At 33.9% G+C, this 12,500-nt stretch overlaps 1 protein-coding gene and 1 pseudogene across 1 annotated transcript; both read right to left on the reverse strand.

Annotated features, from left to right (window-relative positions):
* Positions 1–510: 510 nt before the first annotated feature.
* LOC147469303 (uncharacterized) lies at positions 511–4,038 on the reverse strand. Its single transcript, XM_086549212.1, has 5 exons — positions 4,022–4,038; positions 3,209–3,286; positions 1,855–1,870; positions 1,119–1,400; positions 511–1,007 (listed from the first exon to the last, which is right to left on the reverse strand). Exons 1-5 carry the CDS (start codon positions 4,036–4,038, stop codon positions 555–557), a joined length of 846 nt encoding a protein of 281 aa, XP_086405338.1. The 3' UTR covers positions 511–554.
* Positions 4,039–9,028: 4,990 nt separating this feature from the next.
* Positions 9,029–12,500, reverse strand: part of LOC147469304 (uncharacterized) — an 11,877-nt pseudogene continuing 8,405 nt past the window's right edge.

Raw genomic sequence — 12,500 nt, forward strand, 5'->3', positions numbered from 1 at the left:
ATATATATATATATATATATATATATATATATATATACATATATATACACATTATATATATTCATATATATACATTATATATATAAATATATATACATATATATACATTATATATATATAAATATATATACATTATATATATAAATATATACACATTATGTATATAAATATATATACATTATGTATATAAATATATATACATTATATATATAAATATATACACATTATGTATATAAATATATATACATTATGTATATAAATATATATACATTATATATATAAATATATATACATTATATATATAAATATATATACATTATATATATATAAATAAATAAAATATATATATATAGAGAGAGAGAGAGATACACACACATGTGTGAGAGAGTGAATGTTCGATGTGAGTAAGGGCATATGTAATATGAAATCATAAATTATTCATTTATTTACACATTTAAATAAAATACATCCTATGAATGACTAGAGTTTCACCAGATGAATGCAATGAAATCACCGCATGACGAGGTGAACGACACATGACGAGGGGACGACGACTAGACGCGGTCGTGGCCAGAGGGCGCTGCGCAACGCATGTCCTCGTAGGCCGACATGAGGGTGATGAGCTGGTGCTTGGAAGGAGGCTGTTTAGCCGTGTATTTACACAGCAGGCCGCTCTCGCACGGACATCGCTGGTTCATGGAGTAGTCGAGGCCGCCCTCGGGGACGTAGCACTTGTGGCCCAACGGCACACGCCGCTGACACACCTGCTCTCCATGGCGACGGGCGCAGCACATCCCTGCTCCACAATCGCGCTCCTTGCGGCACCTGGCGCCCTCACGCCCACGCTTGATGCGCTTTTGGCACATCCCGAACATGCAGTCGTATCCGCCCTGACACATGGCGTCGCGACGACACGGTTGTCCCTCCGTCATGCGGTCCCGACACACGCCGTAGTGCTGGTCACAGAACTGCCCGCGGCCACACACGCGGTCGTTGGTGCACAGACGCTGTAGAGAAAGAGCATCATTAGATGTGATAACAACTTTGATTACTATGTAACCTTTTACACGATTATTTTCTAAAATGCGAAAGAGAACAATGCAGGAAGTTCTACTAACCAAGTGTTCATAGAAGTTGAAGGGCTGATCAGTTGTCACTTGGTGGGATGTGTGATGGGCGCCACTCAGGTCGCGGATGTTATGGCGACCTGCTTTATAGAGGCGCCTGAAGAGCCAGGAAAGTCCTTGTGCCGTGCACGGGGTCATCAGGCAGCCCACCGTTAGGAAGGAAAAATACAGGTTCATGGTATCTGATCGAGGATTGTTTGCACGGACAAGAAAAGACTGAGTTGTGCGCGCGTCACCTCTGTGGCTAGCACTGACCTGATCAACATTTGTGGTCTAATATATGAGAGGACCTTTTGAAGGTCATCTTAGGTCAAAGTAGGTACGATGGGCGGGCAAGTCATAATTACTTGACCGCCCCTGGACATATAATCCTTTTACCTACTCTGATTCCCCGTTTCTGTCTGTGCTATGTATCAGGAGGACGCTATTAAAAAAAAAAAAAATCCCTCTTCGTTTAGGAATGAACATAACCACACTGAATTCACTAAACGAGCAGTATATAGGGTTGCAGCCAAAGAAGAAGCACTGAACATGATTATTATTGTTTGCTTTGAACTGAACTTAGATAATTAGATGAATAGATAATGTATGTAGGAAAAAAATCAGATCTACTCCTATTGTCCTCAGAGCTTAAATGCCCCCAGGTCGATGCTAACTCCGGTGACTTCCTGCCAAGGGTCTGGAAGGGCGGAGCAGTGATTACGACTTGCCCGCCCATCGTACCTACTTTGACCTGAGATACCCTGTGATGGATCCAAATCCGGGATTATGTGACCGTTTTTCTCACCTTAGATAAAGGATTCTAAAGGATTTGCAGGTGGTTATATCAACGATTTTTGCTACTCAAATGACCTTAAGCATCATGGGCTCCTAAAAACACACGCCTAACAGTACATGGCGCTAACGGACCACATCTTAGAAGATCAGTCATGCTGTTTTATTTTTGTGTGCCTTCTTCCTTCGACATAGTGTTGGTCACAGAATTGTTAGCCAACGGACAGTCGGCCAATGCAACACAGTCATTGTAAAATATATGTTTCAATAGGTTAGAAATGTGACCAAGTACTTGCAAAACAACAAGATTTCGTAAAAGGAATATCAAGCCCAATGAAATGTCTTAAACACGTATGTGTCTTTGCATGTGTTTTATAAAAAAAAAAAAAAAAAAAAAAAAAATATATATATATATATATATATGATTATATATATATATGTATGATTATATATACATATATATAATTATATATATATAATTATATATCCATATGTATATATATATATACATACATACATATATATATATATATATATATATATATATATATATATATATATATACATATGTGTGTACATATATATAAATATATATTCATATATATATAAAAATATATATACATATATATGTATATATATATATATATATATATATATATATATATATATATATATTATATATATATATATATACATATATATACATATGTGTGTATGTATGTGTACATATATATACATATATATTCATATATATGTATATATATACATATATATACATATATATATATATATATATATATAGTAATTATATATATGTTATACATATATATATATATATATTTATTTATTTATACATATACACATTTATTTATTCCCAAGATAGAAAAGGCAAGTCGTCTATAAAACCTGCGGTTTTGTACACCGTACTTCACTAACTCCAGCCTCCTATATAAATCACAGGGGCAGCTCTAGCATGTATTTGATCAGTTAAACGCAAATGGCCGTATTCATACTCCTTGCTTCAAAAAACAAATGCAAAATGTACATGGCCATGGAAAATATCTCATATACATATGTATAGTACATGAGCATATTCAGAAAAGGTGTCGTTTCTAATGTCCTACTTAAATATTTGCCTCCTTAGCTATCAATAAAAGCTTCGGGAGGTTAAACAATTTATGTATATAACGGTGCGTTATATATAAAGGCTTGATATCAACAAGTTCATTGCTAGGTCAGCACTATACAAATTAAATTATCTAGTATAGTCTTAGCAACACAATATTTCATTTTAAAAATTGGCTCACGTGTTCTCCAGCCACGAAAACCTTCGGCCATGACTGTGGCCAATATTGTTAATAACATCTGCATGAATGATTACTGTACTAGGGAACATGATTATAATTTTAAAAACTTAGGAATTCTCATGCACTCTAGGAAGGAATCGCGAACCTCAAAAAGCCAAATAAAAACAGATGGCACTGTAATCAGCTACGCCAAGATCTAGATGCCGATTTTCCTTCAAGTTTAGTAGACAAAGACGAATTTATAAACAAAATATAAACAATGCATCAGCTTCAGAAACTTTTATTTTTCAGTGTTTACGGCTGTGAAAATAATCCTTCTCTTTTAACACACATATATCTACATAAATAAATAAACATTTCAGACACATACACACACACACATATATATATATATATATATATATATATATATATATATATATATATATATATATATATATATATATATATACTACTGGCCAAAATTGATTATCCACCCTGAGCTGAGACGCAATTTTGAATGAGAACTTTGTCTAAGTCATATCTGACAGTTTGGAAAGTGATCAAATATCGCTAGAATTTGAAGATTAAGATCAGAAAAGTCTACTTTATATTTTTTTTAATGTTTGGTCATTTTCCAAATTTTAATGACATTCTTCTTTAACATTGCATCTATATGGGTCTTGTCGTCAGCATACAACATCAGGTCTCGAGCATCGGATCAAAGTTCCTTAGCCTCTTCACGCATTTTCTCTGTCTTGTTGCATAGAAACAGTATTCTTATCGAGCGGCCTGCTGTGTAAATACACGGCTAAACAGCCTCCTTCCAAGCACCAGCTCATCACCCTCATGTCGGCCTACGAGGACATGCGTTGCGCAGCGCCCTCTGGCCACGACCGCGTCTAGTCGTCGTTCCCCGTCATGTGTCGTTCACCTCGTCATGCGGTGACTTCATTGCATTCATTCGGTGAAACTCTAGTCAGTCATAAAATGTATTTCATCTGAATTTGTAAATGAATTATAAATAAATTACTAATCTAAGATCAAATGTAGCTTTACTCACACTTCAGACTAGTATCTTTTAAAAACTGAAATGATAGTTATTGGTACCATAATGCCTGTTGTGGTACCAATACTTACAATCGTCAACATTTAGAAGTCTTCGACTGAATCAACACCACGTTAGAAAGCACACATATAAAAATCAACCGAAAAAGATATAACATCCAAAATCGAAAAATAACGAGTGATTCTTGTATTTAAAACACATAAAACATGTTTCGTCTTTGTTTGTCTCTCTCTTTATCTTCTAAATATGATGAAGTGATTTTATATCCGTGTAGCGCGTTTTTCTCATTCTATTTCATGTTCTTCTGGTTAATGAAATAGTAATGATATTATCAATAATAATGGCAATAAGGCTAAAGATATTAATGATAAGAAGAATAATGATATCAATATCAATGATAATAATCATCAGCAACATATTAGAGACATTAATGGTAACAAAAAGTCAATACTTGATAATCATACTCAAATGACAATAAGAAAATCGGAATTGCTTTCTATACAAATATTCTATGACATTATATCATCACAAGCTGATAATCCTGTCCTTTGTTCTAATTCCCAGCTATCTATTTAGATAAATTAAGAAATGTAATCTGCTGTATGCGTATACAAGGTAAAGTTATTCAACACACTATCATTATTACTATTGTTATTAACATTATTATTATTGTGATTAATATTGCTACTATTGTTATTGATATTATTACTGTTGTTATCAATATTATGATAATATTATCATTATTATTATCATCATTGTTGTTATTATTATTATCCTTATTATTATTATCATCATTAACATTACCATTGTTGTTATTGTTATAATCATTATCATTGTTATAATCATTATCATTGTTATAATCATTATCATTGTTATAATCATTATCATTGTTATAATCATTATCATTGTTATAATCATTATCATTGTTATAATCATTATCATTGTTATAATCATTATCATTGTTATAATCATTATCATTGTTATAATCATTATCATTGTTATAATCATTATCATTGTTATAATCATTATCATTGTTATAATCATTATCATTGTTATAATCATTATCATTGTTATAATCATTATCATTGTTATAATCATTATCATTGTTATAATCATTATCATTGTTATAATAATTTTTGTTTTATTATAATAATTTTTATGACCATTATCATTATTGTTGATGTTATTATTATTTGTTTAATAATAATAACATCAATAATAACATCATTAATTTTACCATTATCATTATTATTATCATTATTATTATCATTATTATTATTATCATTACTATTGATATCATCATTATTATTGATATAATTATTATTATTGATATGATAATTATTATTGATATGATTATTATTGATATCATCATTATTATTGATATCATCATTATTATTGATATCATTATTATTGATATAATAACTATTATTAATATTATCATTACTATTATCCTTATCATTGTTGTTATCATTATCATTATCACAGAAGAGGACACTATTAAGGAAGAATAAACAGGTCAAATGGAAGATAACGTTGAAATAGTGGAAGAAGTATAGGATATGGACGAAGAAGAGAAAGTAGCTATGAATAAAATTGCTGAAATCTTGAGAACAAAAGCATATGTAAATTTTGTTGGTTTTGATTTAATTGAGTTTCAAGACAAGAGAGGAAACCAAGAAAATCAATCAGTTGTTGACAAACATCTAAGTTAATGACAACAGAAGTAAACGGTTAACAAGAGCAGCAAAATCCTTCGTTGGAATAAAGCTAGGGATGAAAAAATGATAAAGCAAAGAATAAGAATAAGAACCAAGAAGAAGGATAGAAGATGGAAAAGAAGGAAAGGAGAAAGTATTACGATACAAAGCAGAGACGTAAACCCGATACAGAAGACAAAAAGGGTTTAGTTAACATCTGTAAAGAGATGAGGAGAAATGGAATGTAAATAGAAAATCAAAAGAAAATGATTGAATGTTGTACTGCAACATGCAGTCGTTATGAATTAAGAAACTCGAAGGTTTATTTAGATATCCCTGATTGATATTTATATTCAGATTTGAATATTTGTGAGAACATAAAAGCTAAATAAAAATCTAGGTCATCTCAGGTCAAAGTAGGTACGATGGGCGGGCAAGTCATAATCTCGCCTGCACTGAGACCCCGTTCCTGGATGCCTGTTGTGGATTGGGAGGAAACTGTATTAAGGATGGATACTGAGAATAAACTACCTTATAACACATACTAACCATCACAATCTATCTACAGTATAAAGATATAGCTATCCTGTATATACAAGTATCTTTGGATATTTCGCCTGACCCATCAGTTATGAAAAGGAAGGGAAAAAGGGTATAGTCTGAATCTCACCCTCTCGCCCGCTCTGACTTCCTGTGTCTGGACGAAACTATTTAGGATATGAATACCATCACCATTGTGCAGCCACATTAATTAATCATTTGAATATTCTCAATAATCCCAGTCATAAGTGCTCTAATGAATTACACAATTTTGAATCTGCTTAATCCATAAGAATGTCATTATCATGATGGTCAGGATAAAAAAAAATATATATATATATATATATATATATATACATATATATATATATATATATATATATATATATATATATATATATATATGAGACTTGTTTATACAGAGATAGTGTCAGGCCGGAAATAAAACGTTCACCTGAGCCACCTGTTACAAAAGAGGAGAAAGTGATGTGTAATGGAAACCTTACAGAGGTCATCCTAGGTCAACGTAGGTACGATGGGCGGGCAAGTCATAATGAGTTGCCCGCCCCCCGGGCAGATAATCCTCTCACCTGCTCAGACTCCCCGTTCCTGATGTCTGCTATATATCAGAAGGAGACTGTTTGGGTAATGGATACCTTGTATTACTCAGCTTGGAAAATGTAGTCTACTGAAGTAAACTCACATATATCATCAGCATATCGTAAAAACTACGGGAAGTGATATATATATACATACATATATATATATATATATATATATATATATATATATATATATATATATATATACATATATATACATATATATTTATATATATATGTATATATATATTTATATATATATATATATATATATATAAATATATATATATATATATATGTATGTATGTATATGTATATGTATATGTCTTAATGCAACCTTGTTTTTTAGCACCATTTACTCTTCGTCCAGCTTCTACGCATTCTGCTCTAATGTCTAGTATGTTCCTCAACCACTCAAAAGTGATATCCTTAATTAATTTCTTGTCTACACATTTTGTTCGATTTCAACCTGTGGATCTTTCAACGAGACTATTGTATTTATCGGTTCATGGAGGAGTACCTTTGCAACCCTCAGGTCTTCCAACACCAATCTACACTAATTCCGTAAAGCTTGGACGTTTTCTATCACTCTTGTGTCTGATTAAGTTATGGACGTTTGTGCCAATGGTCTCATGCAATTGTTCTATCTCCATTTGGTGCATGTGTGTTAATTTTGGTTTCATAAAACTTCTGAAAAATAACGATACGTCATCATTTATACTTTCCATTTCTGGTTAATCTCGAAAGGGGCCATTTCTTTCGGCCCATTTCCTTTTCTCTCTCGTCCATTTCATGCATTGGAATTCCTTAAGATGGCTGTTACTTGTTCTTGATGTGAGCTACAATTTTTCTGAAACGTTCATGGCCGGCAATTTTCAGCCTCATACACTTCTTAGTATCCATATCATTATCGTCATTCTTGTTATCATTACCATTATCATCATCATTAACAATAGCAACACTTTTACAATTATCCTTTCCATTATCATTATTGTTATTAGTATTATTGTCAGCATTATTATTATTATAATCTCTATGGCCATTGTTATTGGCATCATCGTTGTTATCATAATTATTATTAGAATTATTGATATTGTTATCGTTATCATTATCATTTTCATAATCATCATCTTTATCATCATTGTATCACCTAAAGAATAAGTAGTACTGTATTTGCTAATTTTTGCGAAATCAAAGTACGTTTGTGTTGATCCTAAGTATAACAGTCATATATATTGTGCAGATTTCGTGTTTCATTCGAGTACTTGTGGCTATCTTTAAACAATCTAAATGATTGAGTGACCTTTGCTTACACGATTGCACGATCGTGCAATGGCATCCCTTCCCCAAATAGTTTCCTCCAGACACATGAACGGGAAATGAGAGCGAGTTCAGACTAGACCTTTTTCACTTCCTTCTCATAACTGAATAGCCAAACCTATTATACTGAAGATAGAATGCGTTGACTGGCATTTATTGCCTATACAGTTTCCTTGTCCATAACATATAGACAGGAGCAAGGAATCAGAGCAGGTGAGAGGATTATCCACCAAAGGGGCTGGCAAGCGATTATGACTTGCTCATAGATGACCAATGTTGACTAATAGGTATTTTTTATGTATATAATATTCAAATATGAATGTGTCATCAGTGATATCCAAATCTTAATTAGTGAGATACTTAATTTCTCCATTAGTTTTGAAGATTGCCATTATCGCTACCATCAGAAAAAAGAAGCACACACAAATATATATATACACACACACACATATATGTATATATAAAGAGAGAGAGAGAGATACACACACACATGTGTGTGAGAGTGAATGTTCGATGTGAGTAAGGGCATATGTAATATAAAATCATAAGTTACTCATTTATTTACACATTTAAATAAAATACATCCTATGACTGACTAGAGTTTCACCGGATGAATGCAATGAAGTCACCGCATGACGAGGTGAACGACACATGACGGGGGACGACGACTAGACGCGGTCGTGGCCAGAGGGCGCTGCGCAACGCATGTCCTCGTAGGCCGACATGAGGGTGATGAGCTGGTGCTTGGAAGGAGGCTGTTTAGCCGTGTATTTACACAGCAGGCCGCTCTCGCACGGACATCGCTGGTTCATGGAGTAGTCGAGGCCGCCCTCGGGGACGTAGCACTTGTGGCCCAATGACACACCTGCTCTCCATGGCGACGGGCGCAGCACATCCCTGCTCCACAATCGCGCTCCTTGCGGCACCTGGCGCCCTCACGCCCACGCTTGATGCGCTTTTGGCACATCCCGAACATGCAGTCGTATCCGCCCTGACACATGGCGTCGCGACGACACGGTTGTCCCTCCGTCATGCGGTCCCGACACACGCCGTAGTGCTGGTCACAGAACTGCCCGCGGCCACACACGCGGTCGTTGGTGCACAGACGCTGTAGAGAAAGAGCATCATTAGATGTGATAACAACTTTGGTTACTATGTAACCTTTTACACACGTTTGACTTCTAAAATAGGAAAGGCAGCAATGCGGGAAGTTCTACTAACCAAGTGTTCATAGAAGTTGAAGGGCTGATCTGTTGTCACTTGATGGGATGTGTGATGGGCGCCGCTCAGGTCGCGGATGTTATGGCGACCTGCTTTATAGAGGCGCCTGAAGAGCCAGGAAAGTCCTTGTGCCGTGCACGGGGTCATCAGGCAGCCCACCGTTAGGAAGAAAAAATACACGTTCATGGTATGTGATCGAGGATTGCTTGCACGGACAAGGGAAGACTGGGTTGTGCGCGCGTCACTTCTGTGGCTAGCACTGACCTGATCTACATTTGTGGTCTAATATATGAGAGGACCTTTTGAAGGTCATCTTAGGTCAAAGTAGGTACGATGGGCGGGCAAGTCATAATCACTTGACCGCCCCTGGACACATAATCCTTTTACCTACTCTGATTCCCCGTTCCTGTCTGTGCTATGTATCAGAAGGACGCTTTACAGGTATTGGGATTCAATTAAGTGCACTTTATAGTTTTGTTGAAGCCTGGAACGTAGAAATAATCGCTATTAAAAAAAAATCACTCTTCAATGACATTTAGGAATGAACATAACCACACTGAATTCACTAAAAGAGCAGTATAATGGGTTGCAGCCAAAGGAGAAGCGTTAAACATGATTATTATTGTTTGCTTTTAACTGAAATTAGATAATTAGATGAATAGATAATGTATATAGGAAAATATCAGATCTACTCCTATTGTCCTCAGAGCTTAAATGCCCCTAGGTTGATGCTAACTCCGGTGACTTCCTGCCAAGGGTCTGGAAGGGCGGAGCAGTGATTACGACTTGCCCGCCCATCGTACCTACTTTGACCTGAGATACCCTGTGATGGACCCAAAGCCGGGATTATGTGACCGTTTTTCTCACCTTAGACACAGGATTCTAAAGGATTTGCAGGTGGTCATATCAACGATTTTTGCTACTCAAATGACCTGAAGCATCATGGGCTCCTAAAAACACACGCCTAACACTACACGGCGCTAACGGATCACATCTTAGAAGATCAGTCATGCTGTTTTTTTTGTGTGCCTTCTTCCTTCGACAGTTGGTCACAGAATTGTTAGCCAACGAACAGTCGGCCACTGCAACACAGTCATTGTAAAATACATGTTTTAATAGGTTAGAAATGTGACCAAGTACTTGCAAAACAACAAGATTTCGTAAAAGGAATATCAAGTCTAATGAAATGTCTTAAACACGTATGTGTCTTTGCATGTGTTTTATATAAATATATATATATATATATATATATATATATATATATATATGATTATATATATATGTATGTATATATATATATATATATAATTATATATATATATATCTATATATAATATATAATTATATATATATATATATATATATATATATATATATATGTGTGTGTGTGTGTGTGTGTGTGTATGTGTGTACATATATACATATATATTCATATATATATATATATAATTATATATATATACATATATATATAGATATATGTATATATATACATATATATACATATGTGTGTGTGTGTACATATATATATACATATATATTCATATATATGTATATATATACATATATATATATATATACATATATATAGTCATTATATATATGTTATATATATATATATATATATATATATATATATATATATATATATATATATATTTATACATATACACATTTATTTATTCCCAAGATAGAAAAGGCAACTCGTCTATAAAACCTGCGGTTTTGTACACCGTACTTCACTAACTCCAGCCTCCTATATAAATCACAGGGGCAGCTCTAACATGTATTTGATCAGTTAAACGCAAATGGCCGTATTTATACTTCTTGCTTCAAAAATCAATGCAAAATGTATATGGCCATGGAAAATATCTCATATATATATGTATAGTAAATCAGTATATCCAGAAAAGGTGTCGTTTCTAATGACCTACTTAAATATTGTGCCTCCTTAGCTATCAATAAAAGCTTCGGGAGGTTAAACAATTTATGTGTATAACAGTGCGTTATATATAAAGACATCAACAAGTTCATTGCTAGGTCAGCACTATACAAATTAAATGATCTAGTATAGTCTTAGCAACACAATATTTCATTTTAAAAATTGGCTCACGTGTTCTCCAGCCACGAAAATCTTCGGCCATGACTGTGGCCAATATTGTTAATAACATCTGCATGAAAGATTACTGTACTAGGGAACATGATTATAATTTTAAAAACTTAGGATAAGCGCAGTTTGTGGATCATTGAATAACCACTTGTTTAAGAATTCTCATGCGCTCTAGGATGGAATCTTGAACCTCAAAAAGCTAAATGAAAACAGATGGCACCGTAATCAGCTACGCCAAGATTTAGATACCGATTTTCCTTCAAGTTTAGTAGACAAAGACGAATTTAGAAACAAAATATAAACAATGCAACAGCTTCAGAAACTTTTATTTTTCAGTGTTTACGGTTGTGAAAATAATCCTTCTCCTTTAACACACATATATCTACATAAATGAATAAACATTTCAGACACAGGCACACACATACATACATACATATATACATATATACTACTGGCCAAAATTGATTATCCACCCTGAGCTGAGACGCAATTTTGAATGAGAACTTTGTCTAAATCATATCTGACAGTTTGGAAAGTGATCAAATATCGCTAGAATTTGAAGATTAAGATCAGAAAGGCTACTATATATATTTTTTTAGTGTTTGGTCATTATCCAAATTTTAATGACATTCTTCTTTATCACTGCATCTATATGTGTCTTGTCGTCAGCATACAACATCAGGTCTCGGGCATCGGATCAAAGTTCCTTAGCCTCTTCACGCATTTTCTCTGCCTTGTTGCATAGAAACAGTAT

This window comes from Penaeus japonicus, unplaced genomic scaffold, assembly GCF_977035675.1.
Source record: "Penaeus japonicus unplaced genomic scaffold, GWHDUDI00000001_assembly GWHDUDI00000022, whole genome shotgun sequence".
Lineage (NCBI taxonomy): Eukaryota > Metazoa > Arthropoda > Malacostraca > Decapoda > Penaeidae > Penaeus > Penaeus japonicus.

Bases quoted from the DNA above. Each gene is read 5' to 3' on its own strand.
- LOC147469303 (XM_086549212.1), bottom strand. The intron at 1,008-1,118 runs GTTAGTAGAACT...CTTTCTCTACAG, and splicing joins TCAACTTCTATGAACACTTG to CGTCTGTGCACCAACGACCG.